General features: G+C 52.5%; 7 protein-coding genes across 7 annotated transcripts; 4 read left to right on the forward strand and 3 right to left on the reverse strand.

Annotated features, from left to right (window-relative positions):
- Positions 1 to 35: 35 nt before the first annotated feature.
- Positions 36 to 2,009, forward strand: IAQ61_005800 (uncharacterized protein; the record flags this gene model as incomplete). The annotated part of the gene is made up of 4 exons (XM_066096941.1): positions 36 to 128; positions 184 to 256; positions 310 to 353; positions 402 to 2,009. The coding sequence occupies 4 exons, from the start codon at positions 36 to 38 to the stop codon at positions 2,007 to 2,009; spliced, it is 1,818 nt and encodes a 605-aa protein (XP_065952933.1).
- A 1,168-nt stretch (positions 2,010 to 3,177) lies between these two features.
- Positions 3,178 to 4,368, reverse strand: IAQ61_005801 (uncharacterized protein; the record flags this gene model as incomplete). The annotated part of the gene is made up of 1 exon (XM_003836159.1): positions 3,178 to 4,368. One exon carries the CDS (start codon positions 4,366 to 4,368, stop codon positions 3,178 to 3,180), a length of 1,191 nt encoding a protein of 396 aa, XP_003836207.1.
- An 803-nt stretch (positions 4,369 to 5,171) lies between these two features.
- Positions 5,172 to 6,410, forward strand: IAQ61_005802 (uncharacterized protein; the record flags this gene model as incomplete). The annotated part of the gene is made up of 1 exon (XM_066096942.1): positions 5,172 to 6,410. One exon carries the CDS (start codon positions 5,172 to 5,174, stop codon positions 6,408 to 6,410), a length of 1,239 nt encoding a protein of 412 aa, XP_065952934.1.
- Positions 6,411 to 6,919: 509 nt separating this feature from the next.
- On the forward strand, positions 6,920 to 9,262 carry IAQ61_005803 (uncharacterized protein; the record flags this gene model as incomplete). Its single annotated transcript, XM_003836157.2, has 4 exons — positions 6,920 to 7,257; positions 7,316 to 7,405; positions 7,457 to 8,303; positions 8,355 to 9,262. The coding sequence occupies 4 exons, from the start codon at positions 6,920 to 6,922 to the stop codon at positions 8,412 to 8,414; spliced, it is 1,335 nt and encodes a 444-aa protein (XP_003836205.2). The 3' UTR covers positions 8,415 to 9,262.
- Positions 9,263 to 9,829: 567 nt separating this feature from the next.
- On the reverse strand, positions 9,830 to 10,858 carry IAQ61_005804 (uncharacterized protein; the record flags this gene model as incomplete). The annotated part of the gene is made up of 1 exon (XM_003836155.1): positions 9,830 to 10,858. One exon carries the CDS (start codon positions 10,856 to 10,858, stop codon positions 9,830 to 9,832), a length of 1,029 nt encoding a protein of 342 aa, XP_003836203.1.
- A 174-nt stretch (positions 10,859 to 11,032) lies between these two features.
- On the reverse strand, positions 11,033 to 13,242 carry IAQ61_005805 (uncharacterized protein). Its single transcript, XM_003836154.2, has 3 exons — positions 12,748 to 13,242; positions 12,368 to 12,687; positions 11,033 to 12,319 (listed from the first exon to the last, which is right to left on the reverse strand). Exons 2-3 carry the CDS (start codon positions 12,602 to 12,604, stop codon positions 11,240 to 11,242), a joined length of 1,317 nt encoding a protein of 438 aa, XP_003836202.2. The 5' UTR covers positions 12,605 to 12,687; positions 12,748 to 13,242; the 3' UTR covers positions 11,033 to 11,239.
- Positions 13,243 to 13,512: 270 nt separating this feature from the next.
- On the forward strand, positions 13,513 to 17,423 carry IAQ61_005806 (uncharacterized protein). The gene is made up of 4 exons (XM_003836153.2): positions 13,513 to 13,967; positions 14,018 to 15,985; positions 16,041 to 16,139; positions 16,195 to 17,423. The coding sequence occupies exons 1-4, from the start codon at positions 13,886 to 13,888 to the stop codon at positions 16,554 to 16,556; spliced, it is 2,511 nt and encodes an 836-aa protein (XP_003836201.1). The 5' UTR covers positions 13,513 to 13,885; the 3' UTR covers positions 16,557 to 17,423.
- The last annotated feature ends 712 nt before the right edge of the window (positions 17,424 to 18,135 follow it).

Here is an 18,135-nt window from a genome sequence, read left to right on the forward strand (position 1 = left end):
CTTAGCATTGGTTTCTTCATCGTTCGAAAGCGCCAATGGCGGCGCATATACGACGAGGTGCACTCCCATTGCGCTCTCGGAGCTGGACATCACCAGTCCCAAATAGTCGATATTCAAGATGCATAACAGTACGAAATCAAGTTTGAAGTACTGACCTGGTAATCGTAGCTAATTCAACCCAAGACTGATTCGAGGAATCGTCTCTCTAAATTCTGGGCACCAACTGGTGGCATATCACCTCAAGACGGAGAGCAAGGTAACAACAATCTCAACTGAACCTACCTTTCACTCTTGCTAATAGTTTACCAGATGATTCTCACGCTCTTCTCGTCCGAGGTGGCTTCCTCCGTCAAGTAAACCACCCCCATGCCACTACCACCAGCCCGTGCTTACCCTCCTAGGCGCATTCTGGAGTTTTCCACCTTTTACCCCTCGGTCTACGAGTGCAGTCCAAACTCGAAGCTCTGATAGACAAACACATGTCTTCGATCTCTGCCTCCAAAGTCTCCCTCTCCTTCATCACCACAGAGGCACTCTGGCGCCAGTCCGGTCGTTACTCTGCAAATTCTGAACTCTTGCGCATCAATGACAGGAAAGAATCTGGGTTCCTTCTGTCCCCAACGCATGAAGAAGAAATCACGGCACTCGTAGCGAGCACAGTTCACTCGTACAAAGATCTTCCACTTCGATTGTATCAGATTGGCAGGAAGTATCGTGATGAACGACGACCACGACAAGGTCTATTACGCGCAAAAGAGTTCATGATGAAGGATCTTTATACCTTCGATACCGATGCCAATGCAGCGCTAAAGACTTACGAGCAAGTACGCCAGGCATACAACAATCTCTTCGACGAACTCCGCATACCCTATCTCGTCGCCGACGCCGACTCGGGCAACATGGGCGGTAAACTAAGTCACGAGTACCACTTCATCTCCCCCAAAGGCGAAGACAACGTCTGGTCCTGCGATTCCTGCTCCTACGTCGCAAACGAAGAGCTAGTAGAGAAGAGAGCGCCGCCACCGCCATCAGACTCTGACAGCAGCAAGAACACTGAAGTCATAGTCTTCACAGGCATAAGTACAGACCACACAACTGCCATAAACATCCACATCCCACGCCCCGCCTCCGGACTCCCACCAACCTCCCACCACCTCCCCTGGACCCAAATCTCCTCCCACGTCAACCTCCACGCCGTAAAGCGCGCACTCCCCACATCTCTAACCCTAGACTCCGGCATCGAACCATCCACCCTACACTCCCTGCTCCCAAAAACAACCTCCAGCCTCAACCTCTACGACATCCGTCTGCCCCATTCCCCACCAGAACAACAACAAGAACAACACCAACAAATCGACCTAACCATCATCCCCCCCAACGCCCCTTGCCCCCGCTGCCCCTCCGGCACCCTAAACCCCCACCGCGCCATCGAAATCGCACACACCTTCCACCTCGGCACCCGCTACTCCGACCCCCTCTCCGCCGTCTTCGCCCCCCGCGACGGCACCGCAAAACTCGCAATGCACATGGGCTGTCACGGCATCGGGCTTTCGCGCATCGTGGGCGCCGTGGCCGGGTTGCTGTGTGATGAGCGCGGCCTCAATTGGCCGCGTGTGATGGCGCCGTTTGAGTGTGTGGTTTTGGGGGGTGGGGGCGAGGAGGGCGAGGTGGCAGGGAGGGTGTATGATGGGTTGGTTTTTGGGGGGAGGGATGGTGCTGCTCCAGGCGGTGTTGATAATGCTGATGCTACTGCTCCTGCTGCTGCTGCTGCTGTAGATGCAGATACTGTCCAGCCTATCGACACAATCCTAGATGATCGGCCCGGCAAGAGTCTGGGCTGGAAACTGCGCGATGCTGATTTAATCGGCTATCCTGTTGTTGTCGTCGTTGGGCGGGCATGGCGGGAGCGGGGTGAGGTCGAGGTGCAGTGTCGCAGGTTGGGGGTCAAGAGGGATGTTAGTGTGAGTGAGGTTAGGGGGGTGGTTGGGGACTTGCTTGAGAAGTTGTGAGGGTGATTGTGTTTTTGGAGATTGGGGATGGTGGTGTGTATGTGTATGTGAGTGTAAATGTGTTATAGGACTGTGTTTCCATTATACTTCAAAAAGTCATCAAATCACTTTCAATCCCCTTTCTTCCGCATCACATGCCGTGCATAGAATTCTTGATATAATTTTTTAATTTTTCTATTCTGCAGGGTCCATACCCCCTACCCCCAAGAAAAAGAAGAATCGACATTTTGCGCTGCAGACAAAGGTAATCCCAAGGGTATCATGAATGGGGGCAAGTAGTGGGGATGGAGCGGGGTTGGAGAGAAGGAGGCGGACGGGCGAGGAAAAGAGTTTTGGGTGAGCGAGGGTGTCGTTGACGCATCTCATCTCATCTCATCTCATCTCGGCTCGGCTCATCGTATCGCATCGCATCGCATCGCATCGCATCTCTCGGTCTGGATTGGATTTTGAATCTGAACCCACCCAAATATGCACACGTGTGAACGGTAAAAACAGCCTCGCGGCTCGCAGTAACAACCGCAACAGCCAGCAGCGGCCGCCAAAACAAACAAAAAACGACAACTCAACTTGACAGGACAAAATGCCCAATCAGACCCAACCACCCGAGCCGAGCAAACAAAGCAGCAGCAAACCGAAAAAAAAAGACAGCAACCCCAACAAGATCAAAAAGACAAAGCGTTTTTCCCAGAACCCCACCCTCGCCTTTCCCGTTGCCGTAGTTGTATCATGGACTCCAATCGCGCGCCGAGCATTTTTTTCGGATATATATAAAGCCTTGAAAAGAAAATAAGTTGGAAGAGAAGTCGTTCATTACACTCTGGTCCTGCGCCCGTCCGCCGTGTCGTGCATTATGCTGCTGCGATGTCGCAAAAAGGAAAACCCAGACGCACACACACTACTCGAATGGGTGGTGGTGGTGGTGTAATGTCGCGAGTGCAAAATCGTTTTTCATGTATAGGTATGTGTGTGCACTCGGACCCCCTGCGTGGAATCCCTTGTTTCCCCTGGGTCCTGTATGTAGGACTTTGCAAACTCGCTTTCGTGATTCCTTTTACATGTGTTCAAAACGCCTGGTTGTTGTGGAGACAACCCAAACCCGGTGCTCTAAATGTCGACTGTGCGGGAAGATATGTGTGGTGGAATGGCATCTGCTGCGGCAAGGTTATTGTTATCGTCGCGCTCCTCCCACCTCGACGGAATGTGATGTGCGTTCGAAGAGCTTCCGTCGCTTGGACATGCTGCCTTGTGCGTTGTCTTCCCCGCCTGTTGAGTCGGCATCGCCGTAGCCTTCGCCATAGCCCTGGAATGCCGCGTCGGTGTATTGCCGTTTCGATCCCGTTCTTTCTGGCCTGTGCGGCCCTCTTTGTTGTTGAGCGCCGTTGGTGGGTGTAGGGGCGGATGAAGTAAATGGGCGTTGTGGTGGTGCGTCTTGTGGTTTTGTTTTGACAGTGTCGTCTGTGCCAATGTAGGCTCTGTATTTGGCGGCATCTGCGTTGGGGAGCGGTCCAGGGGACATGCCCGCGAGTGCGGCGTCGAGTTTGCTGGCAAAGTCTGGTGCCAGTGCAGTCTGATCGTGATTCAAGCCCGTTTTTGCTATCTCTTTCCCCTGCACTTTTGTATTCTGCCAATCCTCCCAGCCCATGCTCAGTGGATCCAAGAAGACCCTGTCCATCTTGGTCGCTTTGGGCTTACCGGCTATCTGCATCTGCTTGATGTGTCCCTCGTAGGATTTGCGAAGCTTGTTAATCTTCTCTCCTGTAATGGGGTCATTCCGCGCAACAGATCGGGCGAGCGGCTCGAGGCCATAGAGCTTGAGGAGGTTCTGTGAACAGTGTGGCCGCGAGGGTTCGACTTTTCCTTCGTTGAGTTTGAAGAGCCTATTTCCGCAGATTCCTTGCGCCGCCTTGATTCGTCCGTCTGGGGTGTATATCGGGTTGCGTTGCCGGTTGTGGTTGGTCTGTCTGTGGGTGTCTATCCGCGATGCATCGTCATCAGTGCTGTCTTCCATCATGGCATCGCCATCACTGTCGATGTTTGCGCTCGACATGACGCCGGTGGTGCTGGCTGGTGTGGGGAATGGGGGAAGGGTCGAAGCCGATGTCGCCGACTGGGAGAGGGAATGCGACATGGGCAGCGCGGCGTGGGGCGACGTGAGCGAGGGAGCCGCAGTGCTGCCCTGGGCGAAACCTCCATTGTGCTGGGAATTCATCGAGGAGTATGGCGGCGAGGTGGGTGTGCGCGGGTGGATGGGCGTCTTTGTGGTGGTGCTTGCCAAGGCTGCGACGTCAAAGGGCGGGCTGGCCGGTGAGAATCGTCCAGTGGAGTCCAGACGTTGCCGCTTTGCGCTGGGATCCGACATAGAGGCCGCCGTATGGGGAAGAGAGAGAGTGTGTGAGGGAGTGAGGGGCGAAGCGTGTGTGTGTATGTGTGTGTGTGTGTGTGTGTGTGTGTGTGTGTGTGTGTGAGAGAGAGAGAGAGAGGGAGAGAGGCCTGAGTGCAGCAAGACAAGCGGGTGGGTTGTGCTTGAGAGGGGATGGAAGCGTTCGCTGGGGCGTCTCCCGCGGGCGGACTGGACCGCAGGCGAAGGTAGGCGCTTTAGTCCTGGATGCGCATTCGCGTGCAAAGGTCGTGATGTGCGACTGCTGTGATTCCGGCCAGTTCTGGTGTGTGTCGACGGCGGCGTGGACGTGAGGGGGTGACGGGTGCTGGGTGTTGCCGTGGATGTACAAGAGAGAGAGAGCGAGCGGGCTTTGGGCTGGGGGGTTCGAGTTGTACCAAGCCTTGTCTCGCGCACCAACACAGCGGACACGTGACTGCGGGTTTTTGCCGAACCCAGGCCCAAGGAACCTTGACAACATGGAACCCCCTTCGCCCTTTGATCCCGTGAGAGTCATGAATCACCTGCAGACAATGTGGTCAACCGCGGTTCCTCTTGTTGGCCACTCACTCGCGATAGGTATGTATGTTTCTATGGGTACGGTACCTACTACTACACACCAATGCCTAGTTACACCACCCATGCATGCTCTTCCATAGAGTCGTGATCTCCTGACTCATTGCTCGCCCACGCAGCCTCACATGACTGTTGCAGCGGCGGCTGCATTCGACTGCATTGGACTGCCACTGCTATCACTACTGCTACCTACTGTTCTTGCTCTCGCCATGGACGACGGTAGAGCTGCTGCACGCCCTGGCCATGCTACCGGCATCGACGCGTCCGCCAACGCATCCCGCCCTACTGCCAACACTACTACTACCACTACCACTACTACTACTACTACTACTACTACTATGGCCCCGTCTGCCAACACCACACCGGCCAACACCACAACCCCAGCCGTCGTCAGCACTGCGGCCAAGGTCCAGCAACCCAAACCCCAGGCCCTCCCATCGCGTTCAGGCCCGAGCTCCATCCTAGTCTCGCCACGCCAAAAGGGCAATCCAATCCTCAACAATGTGCGTGCCGTGGCCTGGGAATACTCAGACATCCCCGCCGACTATGTCGTCGGCGCAACCACATGTGCCCTCTTCCTCTCGCTCAAATACCACCGCCTGCACCCAGAGTACATCTACAACCGCATCAGAGACCTCAAGGGCCAGTATTCGCTGCGCATCCTGCTGACAATGGTCGACATTGAGAACCACGAGGAGCCATTGCGCGAACTGTCCAAGACATCCATTGTCAACAACGTCACCGTCATGCTGTGTTGGAGTGCAAATGAAGCGGGCCGCTACCTCGAGCAGTTCAAGATCTTCGAGAATGCTGCGCCCACCAGTATTCGCGCCCACCAGTCGGGCAGCTACGCGGAGAAGATGGTCGACTTTATTACCGCGCCACGGAGCATCAACAAAACAGACGCTGTCGGCCTGGTCTCCAACTTTGGCAGTATTCGCACCGCCATCAACGCTACGCCGGAGGAGATTGGCTTGATCGCGGGATGGGGTGACAAGAAGGTGCAGCGCTGGCACAACGCCGTCAGGGAGCCCTTCAGAGTCAAAAAGGCTGCGAGACGAGTCCTCAGTCGGGAAGACACTCGGGCGACCATGTCGAGAAACGAGTCCATGGCAAAAGGGAGCGATCCTACCCCACGGGATACCGCCAGTGACACTGCACATGGGAGAGTGGGCGAGGCTGTGCCACTGGCTATGGAAATGCAGACAACCCCTTTGGATACAAGCGCATCAGATGCAGACAAGCGGCCTGCTCATCGGCCAGCAGATCCTGTCAACCCTCTTCAGGCGGCTGCAGACGACGAAGATGCGATACGCCACGTCGAGAGAGAGCAGACGACCACGAAGCAAAGCCAATCAGAAACATCTCATGCAATGAAGAGGAAGCAAGCAGACGAACATGTCAGTGAAGCGGTCATGGCAGCGCTCAATAAGCTGAGGAACAAGTAAACTCCGCCTGCCATTTACATTCTCCGATTGCCTCACATGAATGACGTCCTCTTGTACACTCGTCGCTGAGATCCGTCCACCTTCGGAACGTTCGAACAGTACCGAGATCTTATGCATGTAGCTCTGTACATGGCGGTTCGAGATGGTTACACAGAAGACTAGTGACCTTTGCGTCCGTTGTCATACCGGTACTCTTGAAGATCTTGCCATCATCCATCATGACGTTAAGATCTGGAGTGCGTAGAAAGTGCCAGTCCGTTGCAGACAGTCGTCCAAGCTCAACCTATTTTGCATGCCATGTAAGACAGCACCTTACACACAGTACATAAGGCTAGGTGCGCCCACACATGTGCTTGGACGGTCTTGCCTCACTTGGAAACCCCGGAGATCTGGGAAAGGTTGCACTGCAGCCTTGGCGCCTTTTCTCTCATCTCTCATCCTGGCACAGATAACTGCACTTCTCCACACATACTTTTCGTTGTCTCGAAGTTCTCATCTGGACCTTTACAATGGCTTCTTTTGACTGTCTCCCTGCTGAGCTGCACCTTGATATTTTCAGCTACCTTGATTTGTCAGATCTAAAGGCTGTACGACAAGCGACGCGGGCTTTAGGGCACAATTCATCATTAGCCCTTTTTCGAAGCATCGTCGCATGCGCACGATATCAAGGCCTCAGTGCCTACGAAAACGTCGCGAACCATCCAAGCTACTCAAAATGTGTACAAGAGATCGTCTTCGATGGATCGTCTTTCGTGGAGAACTTCGCAAAATGCGCCGACTTGTACTTCCGGGCCCAAATGAACTTCCCTGAGCTTGATGCATCAAGCCCACTGTACGGAAGAACGAGGTTAGTATACACAGAAGGCTACGCACAAAAACCAAATTGGTGACTGGGTTTTCTGCAGATGGAAAAGATATCAAATGCTTTATCAGGAACAGCAAGATCTCAAGGCCAGCGGCGTGTTGTTGCAGACCCTTAAACGTGGCTTGGATCGGTACGTTCAGCCAACTCTTCGACCTTTTTTGACACTGACCTGCCAGAAAAGCATGCCAAACGTCACCTCAGTTGTGTACTCGCCACATGCACGTCTTCTCTCAACTGAGCGCAAGGACATGCGCGATATTGTTCCCGTAGGCTTCATCTGCTACCCAACAGCACACTCACGTCGAGCCTACACTACACCGGACCACGCATTTCGGTATCTGATGGAGGCCATTTTTCTGTCCAACTTGACGAGTATCCGTCGGTTGAAGGTTGAGAGCGTGCTTGAGAGCGTGTGGAAGAAAGAACCCGCTACCGAATTCTCATCAGAGATGTTCGATCTGCCCACAGAAGCAGTAATGCAAGCTGGACGACACCTCTTCCGTAACCTGACTGACATCGAATTGAACATGGCTCTGCGTGACTTCAATTTCGAACATATGCGTCCGGCTGCGCAACGAACATTTGTTCCGTTTGAGAGTCGATGGTCTAATCTGGCAGAACTCCTTGCTACTGCCAAGGACCTACAACATTTAACTCTTGATGTTACCATGACTCAATTCAATGATGATCAGTGTCTGGATATAAAGAGGCTTCTCTACCATCAGTCTAAAGGGCAAACATGGGCAAAGTTGCAAACAATGAGCTTAGGAGGCCTACATGCACGCCAGTCTGATTGGATTGATTTGGTCAAAGATCATTCCGGGACGCTGAAGAGTCTCACCTTTCGACGCTGCAGAATGGTGTCGGGGTTTTGGGTGGAAGTCGTTAATGAAGTTGTCTGTAACTCAACCATCAGCTCATTTGTGCTGGATCTCGTGGATGAGCCTTATTTACTTTGGGCTCAAACAGATCGAGCACAATGGCAGTACGAGGGTCATCTTGTCATGGAAGATGGCGGACGCAACTTTGTACGTAGAGATCGCGTGCCAGGATGATTCGGACATGGCTAACGAGAACAGGTCGACACTAATCCCATGAAGAAGTCGTTATATTCATTTCGCAGCAGACTTGTTGAGTAATTTGGAACGTATGAAGAAGCTTTCTACTTGATGTAACTCAAGAGACGAAAGATACCACCGCCAGCTTTGACAATTTGTCGATCATCAATCGCAATACATAGCATTCGGCTGACATCCCTGACCGATCATCAGCCACCATGCAAATAAGCCACCGCCTACCAAGCGGTCTGCATCCAGTTGATCCAATCTAACACGAATTACATTTTCACCCAACAGACCCTCCTTCTCCACTTCCCCATATCCTCCTTTTTCCGCTTTCAAGACTTTCAAGCACGGTTATGCCTGCTCTTCATTGCCACACTATCTGAAGTCGATACCTCGGGGCCTCGTTTTCCTCATTACGATGAGGACGCTAAAACACGGTGCAACCAGCGCGCTTTCTTCAGCTCAATAGGCGCCAGTCCTCACATAATGATGGATACTTTTTCTCTTTTCAAGATCCCATTATGAAGTACTCGACAGCTCAACATCGCAAATGCGTTGACACATATCACCGTGTATGCAGAGGATGTGATTCTACCGCGGAATTTGTAAATTTCGTCTTTTTGTTAGGCGTGCACTTTGAAACCGAGAAATTCGTACTGGCTTGACGCTCTCTCTGCATTGATCAAGTATGATGGGAGCTGAATAGAGGTTTTACGTCGCTGGTGTGGGCAGGATGGTCTTGTTGGGTGTGAGGAATATAGTATACACTTATTAGCTTATGTCTTAGTGGTTATGAAGACGATGGCATATTTTTCATATTACTGTCTACTATATTCTCATATTGGCACTCCTTGATCTGCAGCACGACTCTTACAAAATTCCAGATTTTCCACAGGGGGGGGATGGGGGGCGTGGTGCAATTAGTATCTTCCGCACTCCGCTCCCCTTCCCAAAAAAAACCAGTCCCTTTGCTTAATCTTGGACTTTGACGTCGACATCGATGAGTGAGATGCCTATGGATGGAAGTGTTTCTTAGTCTTTGCTCTTGTAGACTCGTCCTTGTTTTGCTTCTAGTGGGGGTATTTTTTTTTGGCTTCGGGAAATTGGGCTGGGTTGGGTCCTGGTATATTGGGGTACAATTTTTTTTCTTTTTTTTGCTGCATTTGCGTGCTGTGGTCACGGCTCCTTTGTTCTAGGATATTTAGGGCGGGTTTCTTTTAGGCGCTGGGGGGAGTTTAGACGAGCGTGGATGCTTGGTTGGATGGGTTGGATTGGCTTCTGGCTGGTACGGGTTGGCTAGGTAGACTGAGTTTCTCTTGTTATGGCACATGTGCACCACATTGGCATAGATGAATCCAGTGGCGAATCCTGTCTGGTCTGGTCATCACCGGGGCACTCGGTATACCCAAATGTATACTCGCAACATGGCCGCAACGCAGAACCATGGGCTCCCAATCCTCAACCCTCACCCACTCACGTACCCAACCCATCTACTCCTCCTTCCCCTGCCCCCTCTCAGGATAATACTCGCCCGCAAACTCCAAACTCGCGCCCTCGAACCTCTCCCTCCGAATCCTCCTCCACCCACTCCAGGGCCACCACCCACCCCGCTCAAACACCTCAACCTCAATCGTCGCGCAAAAGCTCTCACTACAATAATTCGCCCGATGTCCATCGGGAAACGGACTCGCAAGCCCAAACCAGCCGTGTGATTTCGGCGCATGGGCTCGGAGTCGCAATTTGTGCCAGTACCTGGATACGTCGAGGCTGAAGGTGCGGTTCGGCCAGTCGAGCTGGGTGCGTAGGAACGGGGACAGGAGATTAAGGTAGGAGACGGAGAAGGGCGGGGTGAAGTCTAGGTTGAGAGACTGGGACCGGTATCCCAACATGTAGGCGGTGTTGTGGAGGATTTTGCCACCGGCGAGACAGATGCCGCGGTGTGAGTCTGCATCCCAGGCTTGCAGCCACATGTGTGCGTCTGGGAAGCTGGTGGCCCAGTTTTTCTCCTGATGGATGGTTGCGCGGGTGGTGTAGTTGTCGGGGGGCAGTGCCGTGGGGATGGAGAGGGTGAGGGTGCAGGGGGAGCAGAGGGAGTGGACGTGCCAGTGGAGAGGGAGGGGGAGGTGAATGATCCAGCCTTCTGGGGTGGATTTGGTGGGGCTCCATGCAGTTTGGGATTCTGTTTGAGCGGCGAGGGACCAGCTTTTGTCCGGGGCAGAGAGGGCGTAGCTGGTTGTGCCGTTGGCGGCGGCGCGCATGTGGCCTATGGTTGGGATGACGAGTTCAAAGGCTTGGGTGGCGGTGTTGGTGGTTCTGCGCTCGATGTTGGGGATAAAGTGTTCTCGTTGGAAGATGGGCTGGCCGGAAGGAGGGTAGTATGTGAAGGAGACCATGTGTGGGCGTGATTGAGCCTTGGGTACGGAACAGATGATGAGGGCAATGTGGGCACCGCTCGCCAGGTCGAATTTGGAGTACCAGCCTTCGAAGTTGGCGTTATGGTGGGGGGCAAAATGTTCCATGATACTCTCTAGCTACTCTTATATGTAAAGGTCTCTGTCGGTCGAATTCGTCGGTTGCAGGTAACATTGTGTTTGTTAAATGTGCGACGCGTTACCTACATGAACTGCTCATGACGTAGTTGTGTTGCTGGCTTGGCAAAACGCGAACTTGGATGTAATACCCTTCATCTTGTGTTGGAACATTGTTTTCTCTTCTTCTAAAAAACTTTGATAGAGGTCCAGAATGCTGCCTTGTCTCTGATCTATATGGTATAATCTCGTGTCCACAACTCGGGTCCGTCGTTATAATGAACAAACCTTACACAGTTTGAGCTGCATCATACCAACATTTGAGCCGCAGACTCCAAGTTGAGCATAATTCCTGAAATAAGGTCTCAGTACTCACAGCTCATCCTTGACTTCATCCGCCACCACTGTCGTCTTTGCCTGCTCCATCAATCCCTTTCGAACTATACTCGTCAGCACCTCGTACACAACCTGTGCTGCGGCGACTGCAGTAGTCTCTGCAGCACCATCATATGCCGGGCTAACTTCCACAATATCCGCACCAATAACATTCATGCCCTCAATCCCTCTTAGGATCCTGATAAGCTCTCGGGTCGTCCAACCACCTGGCTCCGGCGTACCAGTTCCAGGAGCAAGGCCAGGATCAATCACATCAATATCGATACTGAGGTAAACGGGCGTTTCGGTACCAACACGGTCCATGATGGATTTGATGATGCCTTTTGCTCCAATGTCGTCAATGTCGTCTGTTGCGATTCGAATCCAACCCTGCTGTGCGTCATCCGTGTAGTCTTCTGTATCATCGCCCGAGAGCCTTGTGCGCAGACCAGCGTGTACACTTGAATCGTTTTTGATCAGACCCTCTGTTGCTGCGATCCAAAACATGCTGCCGTGATTGAAAAATGACTGCGTAGATGGGTCCTCGGAGTCGATCCACGCGGATGGATACTTGGCCGGATGCCATGTATCGAGATGCGCATCGAAATGAACGACTGCAATTGGCTGTCCGTAGATCTCCCTGAGGGCTCTTAGTGCTGGAAGGGCAATACTATGGTCTCCACCCAGGGTCAAGAGCTTAGGTTTCCTGAGATATTGCACACCACTGCCAGAGCTCCTGGGCGTAGGCTCGCGCTTCCCCAGCTCCATGAACGCTTCACTCATTTGTCGAAGAGCGAGCAAATTGTCAAACGGCGTGACAGGTATGTCTCCGCAATCGACAATCTTAGCCCATGATGTGTATGGATTGAGATTCGCTCTTGGATTGAAGCCGCGGAAAGAAGTTTGACGAGATGAACCCGCGCGAATTGCTCGAGGCCCAAATCGAGCTCCAGGTCTATAGGATACTGCGGTGTCGAACGGAGCACCGAGAATCGCTATGTCGTATGTAGTCTGAGGATGGGTCAAACAGCGGGTATGTGGTAGGTGGGCAAAAGTTGAGATGCCAGAGAAGCCCCACTGTGAATCTGTCAGTCATCATTGAGATCAGGACTAGAGTTCTCCCACATCAGTACCCCACTTTCTCTCCAGCTCCTCTAGACGTTGCTGTGAAAATGGCTCCTGATTTTCTACATGGTGAGTTGCATGCGACAACACATAGCCGGCCCCAGCAAGTATAGCTAGCCAATTCCAAAACATGTTGAGATTGAAAGTGGATTCAAAGAGTGACTCGAGTTTTGGTGCCGCATGAGATATTTGTATGATTCGCTTTGTAGAATCATATAAAAGCGCGTCTTCTCTCATCCCGCGAGCGGCGGTGCGTTGCGGGGCAGACCATCCCGAGAGGGGCAGGTCCACGCTGAGTTAGTAGACTGTAGGTAGAGCATCTGCAAATCAATCAGCAGAAGATACTACCTATCGGAGATCTTATGACTCTCAGTAGGTACCGGTAGTGAAAGAGAGATGATCCTGCCGATAAGACGAGTTTCGAATGATGCATGGCTGTTGGACTGGTGAAGACGACCAAGGATGGGGGTGCAGGGTCTCGTGAGAACGCGTTGTCGCGTCTTGACTTTTGAGCTACCGGTACCATAGGTAGGTACCTAGGTACTTGCATGTGTGTTGTGGTTGTCAGCAACAAGTACCGGTACTGGCAAGTCTGAAGCGTGGTACGGTCGCATACTACTACCAGTAGTTATACCATATGCTCGAGAGCCTTCCTACATGTAGGGACCACGGTCCATTATTCAAACAAAACAGACGGAGCAGAGAATCGAAAGCTTCCAGAAGACTACCGTACGAACATGTTGAACCTGGGCTTCCAAGGCTGAACATTCATCCATGCATGAATAGCCCAGTGCGATATCCCACGTGACCTCGCCACAGATGGGTGCCTACTTTTCCTGAGTACAATAGTACGACGCCAATTCCCCTTATCGATACCGTTTACCCCTGCAGCCGGTTGCGTAGGTCGAAGCAGCTTTGTTGATGTCTATGCTAGAATTGACGCCCAAGTGTCCTACGGGCCGGTAAAAACCCCTCGAGAGGCAGAAGGCAGAATTGATGATACCATACGTGATGAGATACAGTGAGAGAGTTTTGGTAGAGATCAATCAAGCCATCTATCTGGCTTCCTCATGGCTGTTGGCCTTGTTCGTTGCAGTACAGGTAATACTGGTCAAGCACGTGCCGCTTGGGTCATGGTGTTCCAACCAACATTTGCGGAAATTCGAAGCTCCGCACATTTGCGACCTCGCGCACCTGGGCCTCCCATTCTCACCACGTTCTTTCCAGCCACCAGCTCTCCGACTCTGATACACCAAATAGCAAACACCAATTCCAGGGCTTTCGACCAGTGCCTTGTCGCAATGCTCTTTGGCACACATTGAAAAGATCTTGCACTCGCCCTGACCCCTCTCCCCTCTCCCCTCCCCCTCCCCCTCCCCCTCCTTCAGCGTCAGCCCCGCGGGCCACAAATCTTCACCCAAAGATTGTTTCGATTCCGACGACCAGAAGCAAGTGGCACGCAGAATCCCGTCATTTTGCTCTCTCCTACTGTGCACACGTTGACGGCCGGCCATTGCAATGCCACAACCACTGCCCAGCAAAGAGCAGACGCTCTTCCGCTCGCTTGTCAAGTTTTACGAGGGCAAACAGTACAAAAAGGGTGCGCTTCACCATCACAACGACTGCGACGCAAATCTAACCCCACCCCAGGCCTCAAAGCAGCCGAGCAAATTCTGCGTAAACACCCCAATCATGGCGATACACAGGCCATGAAGGCTCTCATCCTCAACTCACAGAACCAGGGAGAGGAGGCGTTCAACCTCTGCAAGCTGGCGCTGAAGAATGACATGAAGTCGCACATCTGCTGGCATGTCTACGGATTGCTGTGGCGCTCGGTCAAGAATTACGAAGAGGCCATCAAGGCGTACAAGTTTGCCCTGCGCATAGAGCCAAACTCGCTAAACATCTTGCGCGACCTCGCCCTCCTCCAATGCCAGATTCGCGACTATGAAGGCTACATCGAGAGCAGGCGGAAGATGATGCAGGAGCGCCCGCAGCTACGCCAGAACTGGACAGCTCTGGCTGTTGCCTACCATCTGGCCGGTAACTACGCCGAGGCAGAGAACATTTTGAACACGTACGAGGGAACCCTCAAGCAGACACCTCCCAAATCCGACCTCGAGCACTCCGAAGCGACCCTTTACAAGAACACTGTCATCGCAGAATCAGGAGATGTAGAACGCGCGCTGAAGCATTTGGAAGAGGTACTAAGGCATAGCCTGGATCGCACATCTGCGTTGGAGCTGAGAGCCACGTATTTGCTGCAGCTCGGACGAAAGGAAGAGGCCGAAAAGGCATACCGAACGCTGCTGGATAGGAACAGCGAGTACCGCGCATATTATCATGGCCTGGAGGAGGTTCTTGGCCTCAGTCAATCAAACGAGGCTGATGTCGAAAAGCTTACCGAACTCTATAAATCCTATGCCGACAAGAACAAACGAAACGATGCCGCCAGGCGTATACCCTTGGATTTTCTTAAAGGAGATGCCTTCAGACAGGCGGCAGATGAGTACTTGCGAGCGAAGCTGAACAAGGGAGTTTTCTCGACTTTCCCCAACATCAAGGCTCTGTACCGAGACGCCGAGAAAAAGGCCATTTTTGAGGAACTTGTGCTTGGCTACGCTTCCGAGATGCAGGCCAATGGCTCAGGCCACGCAGCTACAGAGAATGCAACATCTGATCGGTTCCAGGAAGCCGTGCTGCATTTTCTGGCCCAGCACTACGATTACGTCAAGAGTCGCGATTTGACCAAGGCCATGCAATACATTGACCAGTTACTGGAAAAGGACCCGAAGGTGGTGGAATACAACCTAACCAAGGCGCGAATTTACAAGCATACTGGAGACATTCAAACGGCTGCGGAATTTATCAATGCCGCAAGAGAGCTAGAAAAGGGGGATCGGTACATCAACACGAAGTGTGCCAAGTACCAGCTCCGAAATAACCAGAACGAGCTTGCATTGGAAACAATGAGCAAATTCACACGCAATGAGACGGTTGGTGGGCCCCTTGGAGACCTACATGACATGCAATGCATGTGGTATCTCATCGAAGATGGCGAGGCCTATCTTCGACGAGAGAAATACGGATTGGCACTGAAACGCTTCACTGCGATTGCTGATATCTTTGATGTGTGGTATGAGGATCAATTCGATTTCCACAGCTTTTCACTACGGAAAGGTCAGATTCGTGCATACATTGACATGGTGAGATGGGAGGATCATCTTCGCGACCACCCCTTCTTCACACGTGCTGCAGTTCAGGCCGTGAAGCTCTACCTCAGGTTGGCTGATGATCCTCGGTTGTCAAATCCGAACCAGACTGATCTCGAGAACATGGACCCGACCGAACGGAAGAAGGCGGAGAAAAAAGCGAAGAAGGAAAAGGAGAAGGCCGAGAAGGCTGAAGCGGAGAGGAAGGCGGCTGCTGCGGCAAAGGCTACCGCAAAGGGAGAGGATGGAGAGACGAAAAAGGAGGATACTGATCCGAACGGAGAGACGCTCCTACAGACCAAGGAGCCTCTAGAAGCTGCACTACGATTCTTGCGACCCATGCTTGAGCTCAGTCCGAAATGTATTGAAGCTCAAAACGTGGGTTTCGAGGTCTACCTCCGCAAGAGTGAGTTTACAAAGTGCACAACGGATATATTACCTAAATACTAACAATACGCTAGAGAAGTACCTGCTTGCTGTCAAATGCTTGGAAGCCGCCCGAAAGCTTGATCCAGAGGACCCGAAGCTGCACGAACAAAGTGTGCGCTTCCGTCAGATTCGTACGTCACTCCCAGGACAATCGCCTTTATGTACTTTTGACTGACAACTAGATAGTGAGCCAACTCTCTGAGCCTCTTCCTTCGCAGGTCTCGCAAGTCATCAAGGACACCTTTACTACACTTCCTACCGACGCCGATCTAAAGGCATATAATGACGATTACATCAACAAGCACTCTGACAGCGCACTGCACCTACACGCTGGTCTGAACACCCGCTATATCCTCGACAATAGCAGCAAACCTCAAAACGAGAAGGACTTGCAGAAGACACTGGATCTTCCAGAGATCACGATCGAACAGGCCGTAGCCGGACTATCCCTACTCGCCGAGTGGAAGAGCGAGCAAAACGTCCAGGACGACTACCGAGCGAAGGCAGCAACTCGCTGGAGTGCAGCGACTGTGTTTAAAAAGGCTTAAGGTCTAGTAATAACCGTACATTTCGGGCCAACTATTCAGTAACCTTGGCTATTTTGGGCACATTGAGATGAATGTCTTTGGCTTATAACGTTGCATTTGTCGATGATGTACATTTCAGCATGGTAGAAAAGTATATGATGGAAAAGTCTGGCTTCATCAAAAAGTCGCAATGACTTACAAAGCGACGGAGGCGTAGTCCACCAACGAAAACATACCCAAACACTTTTGCTGTCCACTTTTGCACCTCCAAGCAAGTGCCGTATGCTTGTTTTTGGCTCACGCAGAACATGACGATGATTTTGTGTCTAAACCACTGGCAGACTCATCACCAAAGCTAGACCAAACATCTTCTTATCAACCCCATCTCGCATCACTACCCTATTTGCATCACTCCCCTTGCACATGAACGAACCCATTGCTACCGACGCGCAGATGACAAAGAGCGGTGACGACACGCCAACACAGCACCTCTGGCACGTGTCCATCTCCTCGGGCATACTATAACCCAGACTATAGCCTCGACCCAGCGCACCCACTCCCTCTTCGAATGCCGTTGAAGTTTGCTTTGACTTGCCACGTTTTTGGACACGGCTGGTGCAGTCGTTTTCTAGCTCGTTGGTCTGGGTTCCCGGTCCGAGACCGTTGGTGTGTGTATTTTCCGAGCCCCGAGTCTGCGGGTTGGCATGGCGTGTTTGGATGGGTGGGTTGTGATACGTGGTGTGGTGTCCATGGGTGGGTTGGGATAGGTGTATGTGTACATGTGTATGTTGTGACAAACAAGGGCGGTCATGTTGATCTGGAAATATAGACAATACATACATGTACACAGTCACAGTCACAAAACACATATTCACTCCCCCCCCCCCCCCCGCCCCCGCAAAACCCATTCCCAGCCTCAGACCCCAACGCGCACGCACACACACACACACACAAACACGCCCGCACCTGCTGATCACCGGCCACCAGACCGTCCACAGCGTCCCGCGCCCCCATGACCAGCGCCTGATTTGCAGTCGTAGCCAAGCCGAGACGGTGGCAGTGGCAGTGTTGCACGGCATAGACGCCGGGGCGTACAATAGGGCGAGCAAGGCAACTTGAGGCAGGTGAGGCAGGTGAGGCAGGCACGTCAGCGGAGGAGTATTCTTGGAGGACGGAGGGGGGCTTTGGGGGCGGGGCGGGGGTGGTTGTGGGCTGCGGGTTTTTGTGTGTGTAAGTGTGTAAGTGTGTAAGTGTTGTTGGGGCTGGGCTGAGATGGGTTGGGTTATGCCATTCTATGCCATGCTATGCTATGCTATGCCATGTGCTACATGGCGCCATATACAGCAGAAGGCGACGAGGACAAGAGATTTTGCGGGCGACCTGCCGTCGAGAGGTCGGGTAGAAGCGGGATTGAGGGGATTTGTGTGTTGTACCCAGGGTTTGATGTGGGTTGGGGTGGCTATGCTACACAGTAACAGACTGCGACGACGAGGTGCTTGCGGTCGTGCTCGTAACTCGGGCGAATGTGGGATGCAGGGTGAAGGGAGTTCACTCAGCCCTACTATTGGATAGGCGTGCAGCTGGAGAGGAATCAATGCGT

This window comes from Plenodomus lingam, assembly GCF_022343315.1.
Source record: "Plenodomus lingam strain CAN1 chromosome Unknown contig_23, whole genome shotgun sequence".
NCBI classification, from domain to species: Eukaryota; Fungi; Ascomycota; class Dothideomycetes; order Pleosporales; family Leptosphaeriaceae; genus Plenodomus; species Plenodomus lingam.

Excerpts from the sequence above, each read along its gene's own strand:
- IAQ61_005805 (XM_003836154.2), bottom strand. The coding sequence starts at position 12,604 with ATGAGAGAAGACGCGCTTTTATATGATTCTACAAAGCGAATCATACAA. Across the intron at positions 12,320-12,367 it reads AGAGAAAGTGGGGTACTGAT|TGGGGCTTCTCTGGCATCTC; the intron begins GTGGGAGAACTC and ends ACAGATTCACAG.
- IAQ61_005806 (XM_003836153.2), top strand. The coding sequence starts at position 13,886 with ATGCCACAACCACTGCCCAGCAAAGAGCAGACGCTCTTCCGCTCGCTT. Across the intron at positions 15,986-16,040 it reads CGAGGTCTACCTCCGCAAGA|AGAAGTACCTGCTTGCTGTC; the intron begins GTGAGTTTACAA and ends ACAATACGCTAG. Across the intron at positions 16,140-16,194 it reads TGTGCGCTTCCGTCAGATTC|TGAGCCAACTCTCTGAGCCT; the intron begins GTACGTCACTCC and ends ACAACTAGATAG.